We start from the raw sequence: 25,607 nt of genomic DNA, 5'->3' as shown, positions 1-25,607 counted from the left end.
CATATTGGAACTGTTTGTTTTCATTTAATGTTTGTTTTAGAATGTGATTAACTTTGAATTTTTTTGGTGCTGTAGATATAAACGAATGTGCATTAGATCCTGATATCTGCCCAAATGGAATTTGTGAAAATCTCCGTGGAACCTACAAATGCATATGCAATTCAGGATATGAAGTAGACATAACTGGGAAAAACTGTGTCGGTAAGCTCGGCTTGCTTCCTGAGACATCTCTTGACAGCTTTGAAGAATCATGGCAGATTCCCTTGGTAGAAGAGAAATCTGTTAGGTGGAAGAAACGCAAGTGCTGGGAGCCTTGGTGACTTGACTGCAGAGCCACTCCTATCTCTGCTAAACCGTTCTCCCAGCCGCTCCTTAGATTTAAGCAGAGAAAGCACAGTTTGCTTTCAGTAACAATGATTTTATGTTAACTTTAATGAGCACCCTTTTCCATGTGATAACAACCTTTAATTAAGGAAGAACCCAGAAACCAAGTAAATCATTTAGTTGGTAAGAAAAAGTCAGCCTACGGCATTATTTCTTTCTTCAGCATTCTTTAGTTGCCTGGAAGAGTATTTTCTGAAAACCTCTTCTCTCTGGAGTGACACGGAGCCTTGAGTTTCCTGACGCTGGGCTTTTAAAACCAAGATACTCAGAGTTATGGGGAAAGGATGGGCACAAACTGTGAAATGGGGCATCTTTTTAGTGGAAGAACAAATATATTTTGAATATAAGCAGATACATCTTTATGGGATATGATGGGAATGAATAAGCTTTAAGATAAACTAGAGAAGTGTGAGGCGGTATTTTAATTTCCATTTAGGGCTTTGAAGTTAGGCACTTCCGCTTGCTTTTACCTTGGTGACATTTTAGAGCCAAAGTTGGGAAGGCCCCTTTCCAAGGATCTAACTTTGAAGCAAGCGATTTTTCAGAAAAAATTCAAGATTGATATAAACATCTGTTCATTCTTCCAGGTTGCCACACGCATATCAGATATCAATAATTTGTTGCGTGCTGGATTCTCCTGCTGCTCATCCAACATCATGGTCTCTATGGGTTCTGACCCAGGAGAAGAAAATCCTTTTTCATATGTTCCTGGCCATTGGCTGTCTTATTTGCATGGTCTTATTTGAAGCCTCCTGGTGTTTGGAACTTTTGGGAAATAGTTGTGTTCCTTGTATTATTTTGATAGACTTTCAACATTCTCTTTACTCAAAGAAACACAACTTATATATACACTATATATGTATTAGATACTATATTTTAGATACTATGCATACATACATACGTGTTGACTGTTTATTTTCTGCTGTGGTAAGAGTAATCCCACATGGCCTTCACCTCCCCATGCTGGGACTACAGGTGTGCATCATATTGTTGAGGTTGCCTTCTATTTATTCAGTTCCTTAAACTGGTAAGACTAGTCCTTTTAATTCTAATGCTCTAAAGCCATTGCAAAAATGAAGACTACTAACTTTCAGAGAATCCAAGAGCTGAATTAAATAGCATCCAGCAGCTTGAGGCTTTGGACAAGCAGAATATTTCCTATTTGGGGAAAAGCAATGGAACAAGAGTCTTGCCTCTCTGGCAGACTTGATTATACCACTGGGAACTTAGAGAACTAACCTAAAAGAGAACGGTGTTGACGGCGAGGGACAGCCTCTTGCAAACGTTCCCATTTGTTGTCTTTCCAGATATTAATGAATGTGTGCTCAACAGTCTCCTTTGTGACAATGGACAATGTAGAAACACCCCTGGAAGTTTTGTCTGCACCTGCCCCAAGGGATTTGTGTACAAACCTGACCTAAAAACCTGTGAAGGTAACCGTGCCTTTGTTTTGAAATTACATATTTTACTGTCTCTGGGAAAGCTCTTAGACAGCCTGAGGGGTAAATTGAAGTCTCTTCTATTTCAGATAGCCAAGCCAATTCTGTTGGGATTGTCTCTCCTAAATGACCCTGTTCACACTCTAGCCACAGATGTACATACTCGTACTTGGCATTTTGCTCACCCTTTCGTGGTGGTTTTAGGGCGTTCATTTTCATTTGTCTCTAGCTGGCATTTTATTTGCCATCTCTTAATAGATGAAGAAAATGTTGTGCCTGCATAATTTAAATCCATAATTTTCTCCAGATTTTTCTGAATATGAAGACTCAATCTTGTGCCAGTTTCTATACTGAAGAAATATGCTCAATTAGTATTTTGACATTCCGTCTAGTTTGGAAAAGCCTGTCTAGGCCAGTGTTACTATCTAATGAAGAGTACATGGTAACAATTAAGGCCAAAGTCAAAGCATGCCTTTTGTGCCTATACCAGCCTTCAGTAGTAATGGAGACTTTCGTTTCAGACATCAATGAATGCGAGTCCAGTCCATGCATTAATGGAGTCTGCAAGAACAGCCCTGGATCTTTTATTTGTGAATGTTCGCCTGAAAGTACTTTGGATCAAACAAAAACCATCTGCATAGGTACGCCTCCTTCTGAGAATGATTCTCCTGTGTTTATCAATAATTAACTCAGTGCTACCGTGCTTAATGGCTGCTTTGTTGGCAACCGAAGTTTAGCTATAAGACAAACATTGAAAATACTGTTCCCTGTTTCAGAATGCTAGTCAAGCTGTAATTCTGGTGTATGTGTTGGATTTCTGATACGATTCTGTTTGGTGTCCCTCACCCTCCTCTTTCTGCAGAAACCATCAAGGGCACTTGCTGGCAGACTGTCATCGACGGGCGGTGTGAGATCAACATCAATGGAGCCACCTTGAAGTCCGAATGCTGCTCTTCCCTTGGTGCTGCCTGGGGGAGCCCCTGTACCATTTGTCAAGTTGGTAAGAGAAGCCACCACCTCACTGGTTACTCTGCTTATTTAGGCCCATGTGGGAAATTTACAGATGACCTTGATAAAATCATGTTCCTGAACCAGAAGCTAGAGAAGTATCCATTTTATGTGATTCTGGTCAGTTTGCTACTTCCTAGCTCCTCCATGTGCTCACGTGGTTAGCTTGCAGGGTTTCCCGGAAGCACCAATTTCTGCCAGCTGGGCTTTGCTAGTGGGGGTATTTCATTACTGCTCTTCCTTATCTACACAACCCCGTGCTCATTCATAGGAGCAGAATCAGCTCCTGGTCCAGGCACTCCCTTGTGTTTCTTATGCTTAGCGTTCCTGGGAAGTATGGATAGATGTTGATCTTGCTTTGTTTCCCCCCACAGATCCCATATGCGGTAAAGGGTTCTCACGGATTAAAGGCACACAATGTGAAGGTATTTATTATCTATAAACCGTGCGTTTTTGTGTATATGAAGAATGCTTGTGTTAATTTGCCCTGGATAAAGGAGTAAAGGAACTTCGCAGCGAGAAGTACGCTGCTGAGAAAAAAAAATCACCGAGAACCAGAGAACAGAGCAGATGTTAAATGCACAAGCTGTTGCCTGTGTCCCATCACTATGGGCAAAGGACGGCGTGGCTGGAAATGCTCTAGGATGGCCACACATAGTTTGCACATGAGGAGCAAAAAAGCAAGACTGTCCCTTTTTTGGAGACTGTAAAGTTTGCATTCTCGGTCAGCCCTGTTTTTATTGTTACCCCTTGTTTATTTGCGCCACATTCATGGGTGACTTAGAGGGGGGCATGCAGTTGCCCCTGTTTTCAGGGTCTGTGTAGACCCTCCCAGGTTTGCTGTGATTCTTTCTCACGGAGTCCTGAGTAGATATGGGTCATGGTGACTAACACAGCCTGACATGACACAGCCGCTGAAATATTTAAAAAAAAAAACGGTTAGTCCCATATGTGGGATAAAATGAAGGTTTTTCCTGTTAAAACAAAGAGGAGTACTACAACCCCCACCCAAAGGCTTGCTTTCCAAATGATGACTGAATCCTTTGGCTTTTTTCTGGTTCAGACCAGCCGTTCATAACTTATCTGAGCTGTAACAGCACACTTTGGTGTACAAATGGCCGAGGAAAATCCCCCAAGGAATAAGCCCTCCGCAAATGGAGACTGGACTTCACTTCCATTTAGTTTTCCTTCAAGAAACATCAGTGGGATGTTTCCTTTATGCTCTTGACTTTAAAGGGTGACCTCTTTAAAATAGACACAGTGTGTGTGTGTGTGTGTGTGTGTGTTTGCATGTGTGTTTCCTAACTAAGGTTTCCCCCCATTTGGCATTTGGATTGACTTTCTTTGGATTAATTCGATGATGTCTGTTTTTCCAAATTAAGTTCAGAGAACACACTGCCCCGTGAGGCAAACTGGGGAGGATCAGTAGGTCTGGGCAGCCCTGGTGGATGATGAATGGACATTCGTGTGTGTTGACTCTCCCCCACCCAGCCACCCAACCACCTGGGCTCAGTACTCCTGGATCCGCTCGCATACCCCACAGCAGGATTTGATTTTTATAGAACTCAAGCTCAAGCTTTTTCTTCTTTGATAATTTGGAAGGCCACACTTTGCCTGTTTTTAGTCATCTAATCTCCTAACGCTAATTATAACAACCCCCCGAGCCTTCCTTACCAGAACAGTCCCCCTAAACCCTTGGACCCCATCCCTACTACTCAACCGCTATTCCCAGAGGCCAGTGGAGAGACTCCTAGCTTTAGTGAACAGACCCCTGGCTGCTATTTAGACACATGAGATGTTCCTATGAACTGTTGGGAGGCAAGCTAGTGTTTTGAACTTTTCAAGTTTTTGTGGTAGTCACTGTGAATCTGTGAGTGGGGAAAGCCAGGCTTAACTTATACAGTTGTATTGACTTAATGTTCTTTCTTTTTCAGATATCAATGAATGTGAAGTGTTCCCCGGAGTGTGCAAAAACGGCCTGTGTGTCAACTCCAGGGGTTCATTCAAGTGCGAATGTCCCAATGGGATGACCTTGGATGCCACAGGAAGAATCTGCCTTGGTAAGGATGATTAAGATGTAGTTGGTACACGCACACGCGCGCACACACACACGCACACACACACACACACACACAGCCTTAGCTCATCTGTTAGGCTCTATGGTGGTGTTCTGACAAACTGCCTTCCTAAGGAGTTAGAAAGCAGCAAGGGGACTAGTCTTTCCTTGTTGTTCTTTCCATTCTTTGAGTCACGGCTGCTGCTGTCACTATTGCCTGTCTGCCATGAGCTGCAGGACACATGCTGAGTGGCAGAGAAGGGCATTTGCACTCAGTGGGGGACTATACCCCATTTCTTCTAAACCTGTGCTATAACAGGTGAGATAGGTCCTTATAGGAAATCCCTGTTGATATCAGGAGCAGAAACACTCCCTCCCAGGAGAGGGAGGAGATGGGGAGGGAAGGAGGGAGGAAGGGAGAGAGAGAGGGAAGGAGGGAACAGGGCTATCTCTACTGTTGTCTGGGAATCTCCGTGCCAACTGCTAGAGTCCAGGGGGTTGCTTCACACCCAGTCATCCCATCCCAGTGACACGGGAGAGACTAGACATAGAATCTAGACTTAGAGTCTTCAGAAGGCTGCTCCATGGCTCTTAGCTGTGGTGTCTGCCTGGCTCCTAGGGTCACTGCTATAGAGTCTCACTGCTAGGACAAAGTCCAGAGCTGTCTGGTTTCTTGCCTTTGACCCTGGAGGTGAAATCATCTGTAATACATACCTTACGCTTCCTAGGAATGCTTATCACATAACACTGGTTTGCATCTGAAAAAAAAAATGCAGTCACGGATACAGCAAATTAGCATGTGTTGTATTTTCCCTAACCTCTGACAGACATCCGCCTGGAGACCTGCTTCCTGAGGTACGACGATGAGGAGTGCACCCTGCCCATCGCTGGCCGTCACCGTATGGATGCCTGCTGCTGCTCGGTTGGGGCAGCCTGGGGCACTGAAGAGTGCGAGGAGTGTCCAGTGAGGAACACCCCAGAGTATGAGGAGCTCTGTCCCCGAGGACCCGGGTTTGCGACCAAAGACATTACGAATGGGAAACCTTTCTTCAAAGGTACATTGCTCCCGCGGCCGACTGGTTTTCTCTGTAGACTAGGAGATGCCCTTTGGTGATCCCAGTGTGCTGCAGAGACCATGAGTGTGGCCATTTCTTCAGCATTCCAATTTCTGAGAAAGCTCTCTCTCTGCTCCCTCTCCCCTTCCTACCTCTGGCTCTCTTTCCCTACCTTCCTCCCCGCTCCCTCCTTTCCTTCCCTCCCCCCTTTGTCAGTGGTAAGCTCCCTCCAGTCCCTACTTCTCAGAACTTCCTGAGGTCTCTTACCTCTTCTGTCCATTAACTAGTAAAATAACTCTTTAATAACACCCCCGTTGAGAACTAAAGGGAAGTCAGGTGCCACCTGCCCAGACGGTGCGATTTGACCTTTGGTCCTCCATTTGAAGCGTTCCTGTTGCTAGTGGCGACTGAGAATGCACTGTAGTTCACTGTGTTTCAGATGCTATTTTCTGTCATGCCATAATCGGAAGTCCAAGTTAAAATCAGAGGTTATAACGTTAATTCTAAGGCTTAACTTCGACGGACAATGGTATGGTGACTGTTTACTTTAGTATATGAAAAGAAGATGATATTACCAAGAGTTCTGTTTATTCAGGGGGTGCTGTTGGTGTTGGTGGCGTTTGTGTTGTTGTTGATGGTGGTGGTGGTGGTGTGTGTGTGTGTGTGCGCGCGCGCACGTGCATGCGTGCGTATGAAGGACGGAGGCTAAAATAGGTGTGTTATTTCTTGAGGCAGTGTCTCTTACTGAGCCCGAAGCTCACCATTTTTAGCTAGCTGTCCAGCAAGCCCCCAGGGTCTTCATATCCCTACCCTCTGCCCCAGCGCAGGGCTTACAGATCCACATGGCCATCCCTGGCTTCATTATGTGGATGATGGGATTCAGACTCAGGTCTTTATGTCTGCACAGCAAGTTCTCTCCCCGTGAGCTGTGCCCCAGCCCCAGTTTACCAAGAGTTCGGATTTTCTTAGTGGAGAGCTTGTTCAGTGTGGTCTGCTGTCTCTCGTGTTGGGCTTTGGAAGTCTGCGACCTCCCTAGCATATTCTCCATGATTGAATCCAGTCAGAAAAATGGGAACTAAGTTCATAAAAACTGAATAATTGTCTTTGTACGAAAATGGAAGGTTTTCCCCTTTTCTTCTTCTCTCCGTCCCGTTCTTCTCTTCCTCCTCCTCTTCCTCTTTTCATCTGCTATTCGGTGAGATTGTGGTCATTAAAGCTGTCCTGTCCAGAGATGCAGTTTCTAGATGACCAACTCAAACTTCTCCTAAATAAATTCAGAAGCATGCGACCCACAAGCTGCAACAGTCTGCCACTGCAAGGGACTTGAGGGTCTTAATTTAGTCCTCTAGTTCTCACCATGGCATTATGCGGAAATGAACTTCTATGTCTTGCTTTTGGAAAGGCTCCAGTAGGGGAAAACATGGGTCACGTGTTACATATATATCGCCTTCTTATATATAAGAAGCTCTTTAAATTATGGCAATGATATGTAATTCTGAGAAAATTAAAGTAGTATGGATTATTTGTGAACAATTTAAACTAAAAACAACATCTTTAAATTCACGAAGTCACTTAAAGTTGTATTTAAGAAAGTCTCAAGGAGTCAAATAAGAGCCTTATCCTGCTGCCATGATGGTTGCAGTGAATGGGTAGCCATGGTGGGTGGGTGGCTGTGGTCGGTGGGTGGGTGACTGGCTATGGTGGCCATGGTAGCTGTTGTGGGTGTGGTGGCTGTGGTGACTGTGGAGGCTGAGGTGGCCATGGTGCTGTGGTTGGTGTGGAGGTTGTGATGGCTGTGGTGGCCATGGTGCTGTGGTGGGTGTGGAGGTTGTGATGGCTGTGGTGGCTGTAGTGGGTGGCTGGCTGGGTTGATTGTGGTGGCCATGGCGGCTGTGGTGGCCATGGTGGCTATGGTGGCTGTGGTGGGTGTGGTGTGGTGGTTAATGGTGCCTGTGGTGGCCATGGTGGGTGGCTGGCTGGGTGATTGTGGTGGCTGCGGTGATCATGGTAGGAGGGCAGGCATGTAGCTGTGGCCGATGCTGTATTTACCATTCAGGCATTCATTGGCCAATGATTACCAAGTACTTGCTGTGTTCCAGGAAGTGACCAGGCTGCTAGAAGTCCCAATCAGCTCACCTAGCTTTCTTAGCAGTGTTCTCTTAAAACGCAGAAGTCAGAATGACTAGGGATGTTTACGGAGTACTAGCCCCTGGATAATCACACATTTGTTTAGCTGAATTTTGCCAAGACCTTAAACAAGGCCCTCCAACCTCCTGGATTTAAAGTATGGACCCCTGAGATGTCCCAACTGGTTGCTCATAAGCTTCTCTTCCTTGCATTTTTTTTCTTTTCCTAAAGATATCAACGAGTGCAAGATGATACCGAGCCTCTGTACCCACGGCAAGTGCAGAAATACCATCGGCAGCTTCAAGTGCAGGTGCGACAGTGGCTTTGCTCTGGACTCCGAAGAGAGGAACTGCACAGGTCAGTGTGTGGGTCTCCAGGGGTGGCAGGCGAGGAGCCTTTCCAAACTCCCTCTTCCCTGCGTGGCTGCGCCCCTTCCCTGCGTGGCTGCGCTCTTCCCTGCGTGGTTTCACGTTGTAAGCTCCTCCCCACCCTCATTGTCCCTGCCCGCTGTTTTGCATGCAGACATTGATGAGTGCCGCATATCTCCTGACCTCTGCGGCCGAGGCCAGTGTGTGAACACCCCAGGCGATTTCGAATGCAAGTGTGACGAGGGCTATGAGAGTGGATTCATGATGATGAAGAACTGCATGGGTGAGTTTGTGCTGCTTTAACCAGCGTGGGAAGCAGAGGCCTTCGGGAAGTCTGGATTCCTCAGAGGGATCATAGTGTCCCAGGCAATTCCTGCTGTCCAACCATCTAACAGGGGAGGGCAGTCTGTGGCAGAGGGAGACTCATAGGAAGACACGGGGTGGGGGTGGAACTAAAGAATCATGGCTGAGACTCCAGTGGAAATTGTGAGACCCTGAGCGATTTCCACACCTGGTAGAATGAATTGAGAACAATTCTGATGTAAGCTATAGGAGGAATCCCATCTCATGGTCTGACAGTTCTAGAAAACAGTGTTGACGGAGCTGCCTTAGGTCAGGTTCCCCATGAACAAAGTCAGAGATGAGATTTCTATACAGAAGAGTGGTAGACTTGGGTGTTGGTTTGAATTTTGGTTAGTTTGTCTGTGCTTTGTTTTGTGGTGGGTTTGGGGGGAATGTTTTGAGGGAGGAAGCCCTCAAAATGGCAGAGAACCAGGGTCGTACAGAGTCAGGTTGCATGGCAGCACATTCGGGTCCTACAGGGAGCTCTGGAGGTAAGAATGACCCCAGGGTGAGACAAGGTCAAGGCTTTTGATTTCCAAGCCAGTCAATCAATGAATGTGGGAAAGCATTGTGACCGCTCATCTTACAGACGTTTCTGAGTGAAGGGAACTGAGAAGCCATCAATAGCCAGGACTCCCAACAACTGAGGGTTAGAAAGGGGGCTGTCCTGGTAATGGAGAACAGGGCACCCGATCTTCAACATGGGGTCTTTCCCTTTTTACAGATATTGATGAATGCCAGAGAAATCCCCTCCTGTGCCGAGGAGGCATTTGCCACAACACGGAGGGGAGTTATCGCTGTGAGTGCCCTCCTGGTCACCAACTGTCCCCAAACATCTCCACGTGCGTTGGTAAGGAGGAACTCTTCAGCCCACCGTGTGAGGTTGGTTGTTTGACCCCTCTCTCGGCCACATTCGGACACTCACGTTTCTTGCTGCTCTTTGTTTCTAAACAGACATCAACGAGTGTGAACTGAGCGCAAACCTCTGTCCCAATGGCCGTTGTGTGAACCTCATAGGGAAGTATCAGTGTGCCTGTAACCCGGGTTATCACTCGTCTCCCGATAGGCTCTTCTGTGTTGGTAAGTTCTAGCCTCCCATTTATTTCCTCTCTTTGTAAAACGCCCCCAGTTCCACTATCATAGGTAGATGCTTTTGCTTCATCTTTCTGGTTTCACTGCAAATCCCATAGCCGCTCACGATACTTGCCTCTCCCTTTCCTCTTCAATGAAGCAGATGAATGAAAGATATGCAATCTGATCTGTGCTTTTTTAATAATGAACAAAGCATATGCATGTCAAAGCAAATCAGCCAGTGATAAGTGACACCAAGATGAGCTAAGTGTCGCAAGTGCCATGGAAAACACAGACAGGCACGAGGTGAGGCCTCTGCCCTACGTTGGAAGGATCATCTAAAGATATTAAAGAGTGACCGTTAGCAAGAAGGTCGTGGAATGTTCATATCTTCCCCTTAAGTATGTCTGGCACCCCTTAAGTATGGGTTTTTGTGGGACCAGAATTTGGCTTTGTGGTTGGTCCCCTGTAGGCTTAGTCCTGCTGTGGCGGGTGACATGGGAGGCCCTGTGGCTTTATCATGCCCGAAGTTGAAGTGAAATTGCGTGAATGCTGCCAGTGTAGGCCTGGCTTGGGATGTACACCCTGTGGAACTGCCAAGGCTCAGATGGTTTCCACCCAAAACCATAAATCAGCACAAATTCTTTTGAAATCTAGCCAAGGACAACTCAAAACTTCAATTTAGGTTCTTGCAAAGAATCAGAACCCTAGCCCATCAAGCTATAATTCAAGTTTATAACTGAATCAGTGACCAAGAAGACCGCCACAACCGTAAACACAAAAGAAGGTGCGTCAGTCAGTTTTATGTGCTGTGCCGGAATACCTGAGACTGGCTAGTTTATAGGGATAGAAATTCATTCCCTCATAGCTCTGGAGGCTGGGAAGCAACAGCAAAATGCTGGCATCAGGCACGGGCCTTTTTGCTGTGCCAAAGTGTGTGAAAGGCAAGAGAGAGAGAAAACAAACGTGGCCAAATTCACCCATTTTATGACGGCACCAATGCCACCCAGAGGATGGAGTTCCCGTGGCTTAACCACCTCTGCAAAGTCCTATCCCTTAATACTTCTGTGGCAGTCGTTAAATCTCAACAAGAGTTTGGGAGATAACAAACATTCTGATGTTCTTCCCGCTCCTCGTAGACATCGATGAATGCAGCATCATGAATGGCGGCTGTGAAACCTTCTGCACCAACTCTGAAGGCAGCTATGAGTGCAGCTGTCAGCCAGGGTTCGCACTGATGCCAGATCAGAGATCGTGCACAGGTGAGAAGCTTTGCCCTCTGGTTCTGCCTCTCAGCGACAGTCTCCCAGGGGGAGTTGCTCAGGGCCTGGGCTTTGGAATCTAACAACCTTGGGTTCAAGTCCTTGTCTGTTTGCATGTTTTAGTTTGTGTCTTTTCAGCAAGACACTTGGCAGTGGAGTTTCATTTAGAAACTGTAGTTGAGAGTGTATGAAAGAGGACGTAATAGCACTGGGTAAATGGAACAGAAAGCATTTTATTCATTAAACAGAATCTCGGATGCTTGGATCTCGAAACTATTTTGGTGCCATTCTGAGTGGTTTAAGACCTCAGGCTCCATCCAAATCTACTGAACTGAAGGAGTACTGGCTCATCTTGGTGCTCCGTGCATTTGGATGGATGCTCAAGTCTGAGAGCCCCTCTCCTAACTTACACTTCCGTCTTCCTGTCTTATTCTGCAGGAGCCAGGAAGCCAAGGAGAGAAAAAAAGTAGAGTGGCTGACTCAGCCTTTCAGTTTTGGCTCTGGTTAAAAAGAGCATCCAAACTTAGAAACCACAGTGATTTTGTTTGACCTTTAACACCCTCCCCGCCCTCCCCAAACCCACCTTTATGTAAATTTGACTGTCCAAAGTAAATGCCAAACGAACTATTTATAACTAGACAATGATAAACTATGATTCACCATCATTTTGAATTACAGATTCACGTGTTTAAATTTCTATTGTTAGTGCTTTAGACCAGCGTGGGGGCCGTTGTGTCCTTAGATCAAATACTGAGACTTTGAGATTGGCTGGCTCCTCTGGTCACAGGACGACCGGATGGGGTGATTTATACAAAGCTAAGGAAGTGTCCACCTTCCCCACGTGGGCTGAATTCCTTTAAGTTAAGACAGTTACTGCTTCTTCTTCACTGGATCGTGGAGCCAATATCAATGTCTGTAACATGTGGTTGTTGATTTTCTTCTCTTTAGACATTGATGAGTGTGAAGATAACCCCAATATCTGTGATGGTGGTCAGTGCACAAACATACCTGGAGAGTACAGGTGCCTGTGCTATGATGGGTTCATGGCATCTGAAGACATGAAGACTTGTGTAGGTAAGAAAGCAGGCGTCATCGGCTAACTCACCTGCTCAGTCGCGGGTGTTGTGAAATCATGCAAAGATCATGTTCATAGTCCCTGCTTCCTCTCCTGTCTGATAACTTTTTATTGTAAAATAGTTGTTTGAAATTTTACTTTGGGAAATGCTGGCACTTTCTATGTTCTAGAAGTATTGTTGAACTTTGAGAATGCAATTATGGGGCTGGAGAGATGGCTTAGTGGTTAAGAGCACTGACTGCTCTTCCAGAGGACCTGGATTCAATTCCCAGTACCCACTTGGCAGCTAACAACAATCTGTAACAATCTGTAACTTCGGTTCTAGAGAAACTGACACCCTCACTCAGACATACATGTAGACAAAATACCAATGCATATAAAATAAAAATAAAGTATAAAAAAAGAAAATGCAATTATGTTATCTGGAATTAGGCTGAGCCTTTTTAAAGTCCCACTTTTAAGCAGCAGTTAGTCTAGAAGTGGTTTTGAGGTATTACTGACAAGAGCCTTCTGGGACTCTCCTAGGGTCCCTGTCAAGCGTAAGGTTTTCTAATTTCACTCTGAGGAAGGGCATCATTGTAGGGCTTCTGTGAAGGCCCGGGATTGCTGGACTGCATGGACAGTGCCTCCCCCAGCCTGCATGGTTTGTTCTTGGGATGAGTGAGTGTACCACTGCCCTGAATATCTGCAGAAGTCATCTGTGGATCACTGGTGCCCTCTCTGTGCTCTTTCCTGACTTTTAGCTGAGTTTGTGATGCCATTTGCTTCTTTGTGGTATCATCTGCCATAGGCCCAGGTCTACAGTTTGTTCCTCAGTAATCTGAGAATAACCTAGAAGCCACTTAATTTATTTTCTTTATCTTGGGAATCACTGCCTAATGTCCAGAGCCTAGAAAATCATTTTGTCTATCTGTTGTCCACTTTTTAAATTTTTTTTTTAGTTGTTTCTGGTGAGATCATTCCCTCTTGGTCAGAAGTAGGAGCCCAGGATGGGCCTTGTGCACATTTATTATGTGGATGGATATTTTGCTGGCATGTCTGTATGTGTACCATATGCATGCCCTGTGCCAGCAGAGACCATAAAGAGGCATTGAATCACTTAGGACTGGAGTTACACACGGCTGTGAGCTGCCATGTGGGTGCCGGGACTCGAACCCTGATCGTCTGGAAGAGCAGTGGTGCTCTCTCTCCATTCCTCTGCCCTTTATTCCTTAAATGTGGAAGCTAAGTTGCAGGCATCACACAGAATCCGTTATCTTACCACAGAGAAAGTTAGCACCAAGAAAAATCATCACATAAGCAAGCTTCTAGTCAGCAGGAGGCAGTGCATATACTGACCACCTGACCCCTCATCACAGGAAGCATAGAGCCAGGTTACACGATTAGCCAGCACTAAAATAATGCCAGTGTACATGGACTTTCTTATGTGTTTTTCTGAGCTAAAGCATTTAAATATACTGTTTTAGACCATTTGCCTTCCAGGATGTTTTAGGGAAAGCCTCTCACTGTTTCTTAGCTTTCCGTCACAGTTCTTTTGTCTCAGGGAGAAAGCATCCCTCGCGGCAGAAACCTGGATTTATGAACCGTGTCTCTGTCTTTCAGATGTCAATGAATGTGACCTGAATCCGAATATCTGCCTCAGCGGGACCTGTGAGAACACTAAAGGCTCGTTTATCTGCCACTGCGATATGGGCTATTCAGGGAAGAAAGGAAAAACGGGCTGTACAGGTACGCCTCCTTTTCCATGCCAGTCAAAAACTTCAGCGCGCTGAAAAGCTGCCATCATAACTGCAGCTCGACACAAGTCCTTAAACTTAGCATTTTAACTGCGCTGTGGGTGTTTTGTGTGCCATACTTCATTAATTTAGCTCCTGTGCCTTTTGAAACTTTTCATGCTTTATTAGACCCCAGGTGAAGTCTGTTCTGCCTGTGGAAATAAAGCTCTGTGGTGTTGGATAAGTTAGCATGACTAAGGATATTTTTATAGGTTAAGAATCATACTTTCGGGTCGCATTAGCAACCAGGCTAGTTACTGAACACTCACACCCTGGATCAGAGCAGAACCTTCTGATAATCTTCGTCGCCAACTCTTCATCTTACAACTAAAATTGTCTTCTGAAGGAACAGCCCTGTATTTCATCGGCTCTTATGAGCCCTTCCACTCCTCAAGCTAGAGATGCATTCACTTTTTACCCTAAACAAGCCTTTATTCGTGTGACTTAGCTCATGTTGTAAGAGAATTAAGCCATTCACAGTCCCCTTGTTTGTTATCTGCAGCTGAAGAAAGCCTTTCACGGTATTCCCAGGAGACTATACAATTCACTGCCAAGTGCAAGAAGCCGCTCTGTGCCACGATGCGGTTTTATACATGTTTAGTTGTTTTCAAACTTGCAATGATGACATTAAGCACATGGAGTGGCAGACAGAGCAGTTTTTCTATAATAATTTATATTAAAGTTACCTATTATTGGCACATAACGTAATTTAAAACATCACGGAGAACACAGTGAGTTTGAAATAGGTAACTGTAAAAAAAAAATTAGGGGCTGGAGAGATGGAGAGAGATAATCCAGTGGGTAAGAGCACTGGCTGCTCTTCTAGAGGACCCAGATTCAATTCCCAGCACCCACACGATAGCTCACAACTGTCTGTAACTCCAGTTCCAGGGGATGCCAATGCATATAAAATAAAGCTAACTAAATTAGAAGAAAAGAGAATAGGATTTTTTTCCCCCCTAGTGAGACTCCCTTCGGGAAAACTAACTTTAAAGAAAAAAACAAACGAGCATTTAATAAGTAGTGGGCTGGACTTGAATTCTAAATGCGGTTTGGCAAGCCCTTGTGACGAAAACATTAACATTAGCATGTTGGTAGTTTGAGAATGTGTGGATCCTCGTGACTTAGACATTAACCTTGGCATATTGGTAGTTTGAGGATGTGTGGAGCCTTCTCTTAATTATATCAATGCATTTCAAGAAAGCATCTAAATATATGTATCAGTTAAAAAGGGCTCTGTTAACGGTTAATCTTGCTAATACACACCAGTAATATTATTGATGATTCAGAACTGTCAGTCTGCCCAAGCCATTGAAAGAGTCATAACGCTGAAATGCTTTTATGCGGCCTCCATTGCCTTTCATAGAAAGCCTGGCTAAGGGTCCTTCCTGGCAAATGGCAGGATGCTTCCACTCATCCATAGAGACACTTGGATACAAATGATTCTCAGGTTCAGCTTTTATAATCAGCTGCCAATGTCAATCTAAGACTTGCTAAGGGACCGAGCTGTGGCAGCGTGACGAGGAAGGTAGACTCGTTCTATGCTGCATTGTAATGGATCAAGGGGAAAGTAAAGCTCACTGAAGTCCAAAGAGACCAGGTCTCTGGGACAGTGTTCATTGCCTCGAGGGAAAGCGAGTGTACAGCTCCATTTTCCAGAGTCCATCTAACTGGGAAACATGCAGTGTGTGTCCTTTACCCTGATGAAAGGTTATGTCCACACTGTGGTTGCATCATACATAAAAGAGATACCATGTTCAGAAACTTACCGCCATTTCAGACACGGTATGTAGAGGCAAACTGAAGTCTACCAAAACTTCGGTATAACTGCCACACATACGCGAAATTCATTTTTTAAAGGAAAATGTTTACTTTGTGTGCAGAAAGGCTTGTTTTTATAATTGATTGCAGAGATGCTGAGACTGTGGGGGACAGGAAGTACTCACTGTGCGCTGGATGAGTCGGTGCCAGTGTCGTGGTACAGCAATCACCTTTTAGTAAACCCTACAAAGAGAAGGACTCGGAGAAATCCTGTCTTCTCCGAAAGGCCAGTGCCTCCCTATCCTTTCCAGCTGTGCACAGAATGACGTTTTGGTTGGCAATATCATGGTAGCATGGCTCATGAGATTCACATCTGAAAGAGTAGAATGCTGGATTTTGTCCTGGGTTCTTCTACTGGTTTGTGAGCGTGAGCAAATCACCCGGGTCCTCTGCCTTAACCAGACAATCCCCTTGGACAGTGGCCTATGGGAGGAGGGGGCTGCGTTAGGGCAAGAAGAAAAAGATCCTCTGTGAATGACCCTGCTAGTAACAGCCAAGGGTATCACACTGGACCGGAAATGACTTACACAGACAGGAACTGGCACGGAGCCTCACACACTTCAAAACAAGTTTCTAAAAATCAGCCAAAATGTCTTTTCAGTCCCACATAACTACGGCTCTTTCAGACTGGTTTCAAATCAGTGTTACTCACAGCTTTGAACGCCGTCAGGTCGCCTTGGTGACGGTTGTGTTAAAGACAAGTGTTTATAATGTTCCAGACAACTAATATAAACGGAGATACTTATCTTACCTAATTGGATAAGCAAGACGCACTACAAATAACAGCAAAAAGAGACGTTTCGACTGTGTCCTAACCACACACACACACACACACAACGCACGTACACCCTGCTTGTTTAGATAGAATTTTTAAATGAGTACCCTGGGAAGCAATTATTAAGAACACATATGCTGTTTCCTAAGGAGGGACTTGGTTTCATGAGAACGAAAATCACCCTCTGGGCTCCATTCCAGCCTCGTCTAGATATTCCAGCTCCCTTGTCATTACTGATTGTTTCCATTTTAACAAATAAACATGTTTTCTTCTCCCAATCACATCAGCAGTGTTAAGAATCCACCCACTGACTCACATTCCCAGCCCACACAGATGCTAAGGGCTTCATTTTTTTCTTCTTAAGCTTTGTCCAAACTGTGGATTCTGCAGAGGGGAATGTTTTGAGTTCATGAAGAGAGAATGCACATTTGCCTGAAACCTAGGACGCAGCTCCTCTGTTTCTGACTTCAGTGGGTGGGGTCACAGTTCTCCTGTGACCTCTGGGGCTCATGCTAAGTAACTGTAGTCGGAAGAACATAAGGACATTTCAGGACGCCACCCAAGTGGGTCTCGGCTTTCACAAGTTCAATTTTAAGAACCCACCTGGCCGCACATATGCTCACTTTACCGGTGGACACAGTGAGAATTGTTGAAATAGCTAGATTTCTGGATAAATCCGTGTCTCAGGCTCTCTGCTCCTTTCACATGAGAACTGGTCCTGGCAGGTCTCAGAGGCATGCACTTCTGCACCAACAGCCAGTCATTTCCCCCGGCTGTCTTATCGCGGCTTCTCCTCCACTGGCTGTCAGCCTGCGGAAACTCTGTGGGTGTTCACTCCAGTTAATCGTTTTGGCTCAAATTTTGACCCAAATTAAGAAACCCAAGTAGCCCTTGCATTTAGGCTGCCACATTCTCTTCCTCAACCCCTCATTCTAGAGATTCCCGGTATGTTAGTACCATGGGACCAGGACCCTTGGAACGGACGGTGTCTGGAAGGCAGAAAGGCAGGCATTTTTGTGTGGGTGGCACAGCCTCTCTCTGTATGATGGCTGGGGGAGGCTATGGAAGAGGTCACAGCACATCCCATACCCAGGTGACAGATTTCTGGGCTAGGCAGAGCCCTGCCGTGAAGTCTGCTTGCAGCTCACCCTTGCCCTTCAAGGGGCCATGCACAAGGGACCTGTGAGAGTCTTCGTGACAGAGGGCCCATGGGCAGCAGCAGCAGCCTGAATTTGAATTTCTTTGCTTTGCTTCACTTCCACTTTTTCTGAAAACTGGATTTTCTGTCCAGGGCAAACTTGTGAAGAATAGAGAACATTTGTACAGAGAGAGATGTTCTTGGCACGCGTGTGCTGTTCCCTTCATGCTATTGAGGAGTGTTTCAGTACAGTGCTTTTGTTTGCTTGCTTTCCTTATGGCTCAGTTTCCCCTTTGTCTGCCAAAGTCTGTCATGGAAACAGTTCATCAGTAAGAGCTGTGTGTGTGTGTGTGTGTGTGTGTGTGTGTGTGTACACATCCATACTCATGCTGGCGCTGTTAACTCAGAAATGCATTTGCAGCGTGTGACCTGCCGTCTTTCACATCTGCTTCTTACACACCGAGCACGTGAGCTACTAAATGATGAATCATATTTACAATGTGAAACTTGACTATGACCCTTGAACTGCTCTTCCCAGGGATGCCAGAGCCCACGACACACAGCCTGTCGCAAACGGAATTTCTTTTCACCACGAAAGCATGACTTAAAAATCTAAAGATATTTTCTTGAATTAGAAATTTATATTACATTTTTATGATAATAATTAAAGGATAGTCTTCAATCAAAGGGAGTGGTCATTTTCTTAAAAGCATGTGAAAATAGTGGTATCTTGGACCATTAGACACCTGGACAGAGGGAGAGAAAAGAGACAGTTGGAGGCTGAGTGGTCAAAGAACATGATGTAGATGTACGAAAATATCGTCAGACCCGTTTTGTCCAGTGGGCGTATTCTAGTATAAAGAGAAGAGTAGGATCCAGTGTAGGATTACAGCTCAGCAGGCCCCGAGTCACTGTGAAATTATAATTGGTGAAAGGGGCTCATGGACTGCCGTGCACCGCGCCCCCGTGTCTGCGCTCTGTGCACTGGCACCTAGTTCGCGAGCTTTGGGCAAAGGGGCTGGAAGTTAAAATACACAGACACACACAGACAGAGAGACAGCGACACGGGTCATCCTTGAATTCCCCAAGAATGCCCCCTTTATTGTGTTCAGGGGCAGATTATATAGAGATAGCCACACCCCAGCCAAACCCACCAGAAACCACTCTCCTGCCACAGGAACTCCTGAAAGTCTTGTGCTCAGAGCATCTGTAGGCACTCAGATCAGGGGATTACAAGAAATTCAGGATCTGGGGTCTCACTGCTCCCAACAATGGATGTTTCTCTGAGGCTGATAATTCTCGGCATTTCAATCTTTAAAACAGAGTTTAAAGATTTAAAACTGAAGTCACTGAGGAATTAATCTTTGTTACACATCTGTGTCCCAAGGGAAGTGTCAGTGGACAGGGAAACTGAGTCAGGGTTATCCTACCTCTGCCTTTACTGGCTGCAGGGCCCACTCTCTGCCTTCCCTGAGAATTTAAATTAAATTAAATTTTCAAGAGCAGAATTCTAATTTTTTCCACTTAGAAACTTTCTGGGTTCTGTTTCCATTACTTTTCTTGTGGGGATGGACCACCTGATAGAAACAACAGGAGAGAAAGGGTTTATTTGCCTCTTGACTTCAGGACGTTTCACCATGGTCGGGAGACATGGCAGCTGGGAAACTCTGCCTGTGACGGTGGTTTACAGGACGGCCTTTTCACATCTTGGCTGACGGGGAAGCAGCTGTCTTCTTTAAGCTCTGCCCAAGTGATCACATCTGCTACCCAGGCCATGGTATCAACCTTCCCAAACAGTGCCACAGCTGGGTAGTGAATGTGTACACACAGGAGCTTGTAGGAGACATTTCACACCCAGAGTCCGTCAGCTTTGTGATATCTGGAGGCTAGCACACACACACACCCCATACACACACACACACACACACACACAACACACACACACACACACACACACGGCAGCTCCTTCTTTTCACCGAAGGTTATTTGCCGAATATTATGACAAGTATAAGAAGAAAATTAGGACAGAACTCCACAAAAGTTGTGATTTGTGTATTTCTTTCTGAGACACATGACTATCATGCTTGGGGACATCCATGTTAGTTCTGTGGAGTCTGTTAGACCAGCGCAGGAAGCCTTGCTTTCCTGAATGCCTGTGTGACATCCAACACAATTATCCCTACAATGCCTTTCTTTGTTTCTGTGGATATGGTAGGCTTTGTTGTCCAGTGACTTAAGGCTCCAGCCACAAGTTCAAAGCAGCGTGTCTCCATTGTCCTGCCCCACCACTCTGTCAGCTCATATGATGGTGGAGACCACATTAAAATTAACTTAAGCAACTGGCAATGATCATAACAACATTCTTTACTATGGATTTCATGCCGTGATTATTGGTGGCATTACAAAAGAATTCTATAAGAGAAACCTGTTATTTTATGTTGTGTTTGAGCCCAAGGCCTTCATTCTAGGCTTAGGATGGAACATTTTGGAAAGCCGCCTGTTTATTAGTATTTTAGAGTGGCTGATCTGAGCTTCATTTGTAAACAAAAGGATAAACAGAGCTTGTTTACCTGGCGTCTTTTTCGAGCCACTGTTTGAGTGATCACTGAAAACCTTTGCAACATTTCCTATGCCTGTCTCCTTTTCTTGACGCAATATTTGTAGAATTATAGCTATGCACATTTGTTCCTAGTAAGTGATGGAGTTAAGTATGAAGGTAACCCCTTTTATGTTGAGTTGTTTGAGGAAACAAAAAAAAAATCACCACATCTTTATATAGTCTATCTTGGCTAAATTTGAAATGAAATTTTGGGGAATGGAGAATTTTGAAACCATTTTTGATCTTTGACTAACTTCACCTAGTCTGGTATTTCTTTTTCTGAAAGAAGTTCTTTCTAGGTTGACTTGAGTTTTACATGAAATTTGTAAGAAGGCTTAGGCTGCCAGAAAGCTAAGAAGAGTTGCATAGCTCCTAAAGCAACATTTATTGCATATGATTGAAGTGATAATACCTAAAATAAGGATCTGACAAAAGTAAAATATCATGGGATAACAATGATTTAAATTTAAGAATAAAAAATATAATTCGGAAGTTTTCTGATTTTTCAGCATTATATTCCTATGCCTATAAAGGTGTAAAAATGCATAATTATGTATAGCTGTCTTAAAAAATATATTGCCAATAAAAACATGACCATGAACACTAACCAAAGCCACCAACCTTTTAAGTTGTTACTTGGAGAGAGGTTCGCTTTGCTGAGAGGTGGCTGGGTGCTCCCATTGAATGGAGGTTACCACAGCAAATGCAGTGACCTCATCCTTCCTTCTTCGTAAATGAAAATGCAAAGCTGTCCAATAGGAGCTCATCTGTGGGGAGACTTAAGTCATCAGCATCATGCAGAACTTTGTTCTAAAGCGCTGGGTTGTTTATTTTCCAGATATCAATGAGTGTGAGATCGGAGCCCACAACTGTGGCAGACATGCTGTGTGCACCAACACAGCGGGGAGCTTCAAGTGCAGCTGCAGTCCCGGGTGGATCGGAGATGGCGTTAAGTGCACAGGTGAACTGGAAGATAACAGAATTCATGAACTACGTGGATTAGAAACACGACACCGTTAATTTTATAAAGTAAAATTTAATTTGTGTATTACTCGATGTAAATGCCGTGGTATTGATAATGATGTAAACTTTACTCCTAAGATCTGGACGAGTGCTCTAATGGAACGCACATGTGCAGCCAACACGCAGACTGTAAGAACACCATGGGGTCGTACCGCTGCCTCTGTAAGGACGGCTACACGGGTGATGGCTTCACCTGCACAGGTAGGCTTGCTTTGGAAACAGCTGTGGAGCTCTTGTTGGAAAGCATAACATCCCACATCAGGTCAACAATTCTTTTTTAAGACTAGGGCATGCCAGTCAGGTAACAGAAATGACTGCTTATCTGAGATTAGATCCCCATGGAATGAAACCTTGGAGGCAAGTCACCAAGCAGCCCTCTAAAAGCTAGCCCGGTGTGATTGTGTCTGTTTGTCTGTCTGCCTGCCTCTCTATATCTCACATCTCATATATGTACATACATATATGCTCACATACATGCATATGTATGCACATATATATTATACACACATATATGTACACATATACATCTATATGCACCTATATCAACCTATATAATGACATTACTGTTCTGAAGCAAATCACAGTCCCTTTTATATGTGTCCACCTTTGTGCTTTGGTGACTTGCTGAGTGTATCAGACCCAAGGATAAGCTTGCTGTAGGAAGACATGAAAGGGCAGAGGATGTGGTGTTCTGCTGGAGGTGAACAGTACAGACTTTCCCTGTTACTACCACCAGTGCGTGTTGGCATGACAACAGTTCAGAATTGCTCTATAAGCTTTCTCTCACTTTCTGATGTACTCATGAAATCATCTTCCCTTTTAGGTCTAATTAAAAGTCACAGAGTTAGCATAAACTTGCCCTCTGAATTTGAACATGTATGATTACAAAAATATGCGCTTGCATAATGTATGTGGATAATTACATGTGTATGTCCACAAAGACACTTCTTGTGTCAGGACGTTGGGATTAGATAAGATAGACCCATTACCCGTTGGCTATAAATGGGTAGTGTGACTTAGAGCATAAGCTTAAATTAATTAAATACACTGAAGCACTAATTTCTGTTTGGCACTATGAAATTATTAATAAGGTGTCAAGTATGAGAGAAGGTGAGGGTCACTGAGCGACTTACTGAAAGTTTTTACCATTGCTGAAATCATTTCTGCCCAACCCAGGGATTAGTATCTTGAGGAAAATACTGAAATTATACTTATTAGGCATCAGTATTTCATATGTTTGGTATTTAATGTTTGTGACCTTGCCACTCCACCCCCTTTGTCACCTCTTTTACCCGAGCCCGCTGCTTGAGAAATGGCCACACACTTTCAAATGTGTCCTCCCTGTGGGTGACTCTTCCTGCGGAAAGATCTTCACCTGAGTAACGAGTTTGACTTAATATTCACTTTGCAGCGCTAGTGATAATTTAGCATTCAGAGCGCCTACTCTGTACCCCATACTGCTGCATATTCGACACTGGCATTCATAAGAGAAAACCAGTGAATTTGAATTTCTCAAACAGGAATTACGATGAAGTACAGTTATACTCAGGAACTTGGCAGTTATAAAAATTATAGGACCCGAGGCATTGGAAAGCGCTTGGCTGCAAAAGCATAGCCTGTGTTTCTGTCTGCAGACCTGGACGAGTGCTCGGAGAACCTGAACCTCTGCGGCAACGGCCAGTGCCTCAACGCCCCTGGCGGGTACCGCTGTGAATGCGACATGGGCTTCGTGCCCAGTGCTGATGGGAAGGCCTGTGAAGGTAACCATGGGGAAACTGGAAGGAGCCTTGCAGGGCTGGATGAGATTTGCTTATTCAGACATGAGGGCTTTTTTTCTAGTTTAAACTTGAAATATGTTTCAGTTGGTAGAGAGGTCAATGGTTAGGATTGTGGGCTTCAGGAGACCTAGCAGCGCCAAGAGTCAAGCCTCCTGACAAGCCTGTGAGGGATTATCTAGATTAGGTTAACTGAGATGAGAATCATCTTAACTCCAGTGGCACCATTCCTAAGGCTGGGGTCCTGGATTAGCTAAAATAAGAGCAAGCAAACTGAACCGTACTGTTCCTTGTTCTCTGCTGCCTGGCTGTGGACATGATATGGTCAGCGGCCTCAAGCTCTCATCACGGTGGCTTCCCTGACGTGAACATGAATGAGTTAAAATACATGCTCTTAATGCTACTACTTGGGAGGGGGCATGTATTTTTGTCATACCAACAAGACAAGTAACTAATATGGGGGTTAGTCCTCAGGTAGACCATTTCTGGTTATGTAGAGAAAATCTGGGCCAAGTGATCTGCAATGTGAGAACACAGGATGGACATAAGAGAGATAGAATGACCACATATACTTAATTCAGTGTGACTCAGTTGTCCCTACTTCTAGAAAATAGAACTGTGAAAGCACAGGTCCCCTGGTGTTCTGTTTGAGGGTTGTCTGGAAGTACAGAAGCGTGGCTGTTAATCTGTGCTGACCTCCAGTTTCCACAAGTCAAGGTTTCCAGATAATCACAGCAGAGAGTTTGCTCCGTGTGTGGAATAATGTCCTAAATATATCTTAGAACATTCTCTAAATAGCTCACGCATGTAGACATGGAACGGGATTTGACATGTCCCTGGAGAGGAATTCCCTGGAATAGCACCACTTGCTTCAAGTGCTGTTTTTCTGGGATGGATTGGTTGGACAGGAAGAGTCCCAGGAACCTGTAGACTCAAGAAGGAGCCAATTAGGACACAACAGATCCTTCTCCTTCCTCACACTTGTCAAATCTAAGCGCACTGTCTTCATTAAAAGTAGCTAGGGCCTACAGTGAACTAAAATGATCTCAGGAGAAATAAACAAATGATAAGGACTGGCAGACGCTTAGGCAAGGCCCCGATCAGTGCGTTAGCCAATAACTGTTCCTTGTCAGACGGATACGAATTCAGAATTATTTCTCAGCTGTGTTGTACACACTGATTTCTGAACACCCTTGGGTGTTCTTTATCTTGTTCCTGTTCAAAACGCAGCACTGATATAAAACTTCGGAGGCAAGAAACTAGATGATGGCCTTGCTGGTGAGCCTAATGCCTTGTTTGCTTCCATGCTCCCAAACCCAGGGGAAACAGGTACTAAAGCTCCTCTCCTGACACAAACAGGCACGGGGCAAATGTTGCTTCTCTTAAAACTTACAGGAAGGTTTTGTTTGTTTGTTTATTTTTTCTTAATATAAATCATCACCAGCAGAGTGGTCACGCCTAGTTAGAGCGGTCTCCGGTTTGAAAATGAGTGTCAGGACAAAGGATAAAATTGAATTTTAGAGTTGCCCCAAAAGGGTCTTAAAACTTTAGTTCTCAGCCAAAATTGGGGAATATATAGATAAGAAGAACCCAAGGATATAGTCTACCTTGTTCTGTTTGGCTCGTGCTTTACAGCAGTAATGTAGACCCATATCAAACACCACAGAGATGTTCAGCCTGTAGCTTGGCGTGTGATGAGGCCTGAGAAAGCAGAGCCCGTCACAAGCAAGGCTTCTGTGTGCAGAAAATCCCCCACAAGTCTAGGCACTGCTTAGATTAGTGTCATGTCGACTGCATTTGCTTAATGCCAATATCCATTGCCTAATCTTATTGGATAGCTTTGAAAATGGAAATTAAAAAGAAAACTTCTCCCTCTTTGTGTAATCCCTCCCTCCCCAGATATCGATGAGTGCTCCCTTCCCAACATCTGTGTCTTTGGGACGTGTCACAACCTCCCAGGCCTCTTTCGTTGTGAGTGCGAGATTGGCTACGAACTGGACCGAAGCGGTGGGAACTGCACAGGTAAGGAATCACTCACGTTCAAGATGGGGTCCCAGGTATCCCAGGGGGTGCCGTTGCTGGGGGCATCGCCAGGACCACACACGCCTCGGAGGAAAACAAAGGAAGAGTGAAGCCTGGAACCGATGAGGTGTGAGGCCAAGAAGGAAAGAGCCGGGTCCACGGGCCTGGGCTTGAGCTTGGGGTTCCAGAGGGATGTTTCTGGGTGCTGTATGACTTCCTGCCGTTTTCTTTCCTCCTTGACCATCTTCAGAACTTCAAGGGCCATGCCCTGGGATCTCTAGTTTGTCCCTTGTACATTTCCAATGCAATGCTCACACCTTTCCACCCCTGCTTTGGGTACTGACCTCCAGGAGGCCTGATAAATGCGGGCTGCCCATGCGTTTCCTGTGTGTGTGGTTGTGGTTGGGAGTACGAGGAGGTGGTGAGGAGTCTGAGCATATGTATCTGGAGGCCACAGTCACCATCCGGTGAGACATGCTCTCTCATTGAACC

At 45.0% G+C, this 25,607-nt stretch overlaps 1 protein-coding gene across 1 annotated transcript in view; it reads left to right on the top strand.

Moving 5' to 3' along the window:
• Window positions 1–25,607, top strand: part of Fbn1 (fibrillin 1) — a 210,668-nt gene that overhangs the window by 132,507 nt on the left and 52,554 nt on the right. The window contains exons 19-36 of the mRNA XM_075962017.1: window positions 76–201; window positions 1,692–1,817; window positions 2,345–2,464; window positions 2,686–2,823; window positions 3,206–3,256; window positions 4,766–4,891; window positions 5,715–5,942; window positions 8,301–8,426; window positions 8,592–8,720; window positions 9,504–9,629; window positions 9,734–9,859; window positions 10,990–11,112; window positions 12,061–12,186; window positions 13,790–13,915; window positions 21,134–21,256; window positions 21,397–21,519; window positions 22,953–23,078; window positions 24,993–25,115. Coding sequence (XP_075818132.1) covers window positions 76–201; window positions 1,692–1,817; window positions 2,345–2,464; window positions 2,686–2,823; window positions 3,206–3,256; window positions 4,766–4,891; window positions 5,715–5,942; window positions 8,301–8,426; window positions 8,592–8,720; window positions 9,504–9,629; window positions 9,734–9,859; window positions 10,990–11,112; window positions 12,061–12,186; window positions 13,790–13,915; window positions 21,134–21,256; window positions 21,397–21,519; window positions 22,953–23,078; window positions 24,993–25,115 — 2,292 coding nt within the window. The remainder of the gene's footprint in view (window positions 1–75; window positions 202–1,691; window positions 1,818–2,344; window positions 2,465–2,685; window positions 2,824–3,205; window positions 3,257–4,765; window positions 4,892–5,714; window positions 5,943–8,300; window positions 8,427–8,591; window positions 8,721–9,503; window positions 9,630–9,733; window positions 9,860–10,989; window positions 11,113–12,060; window positions 12,187–13,789; window positions 13,916–21,133; window positions 21,257–21,396; window positions 21,520–22,952; window positions 23,079–24,992; window positions 25,116–25,607) is intronic.

This window comes from Microtus pennsylvanicus, chromosome 2, assembly GCF_037038515.1.
Source record: "Microtus pennsylvanicus isolate mMicPen1 chromosome 2, mMicPen1.hap1, whole genome shotgun sequence".
Classification (NCBI taxonomy): domain Eukaryota; kingdom Metazoa; phylum Chordata; class Mammalia; order Rodentia; family Cricetidae; genus Microtus; species Microtus pennsylvanicus.
This window is presented reverse-complemented; position numbering and strand designations above follow the sequence as displayed.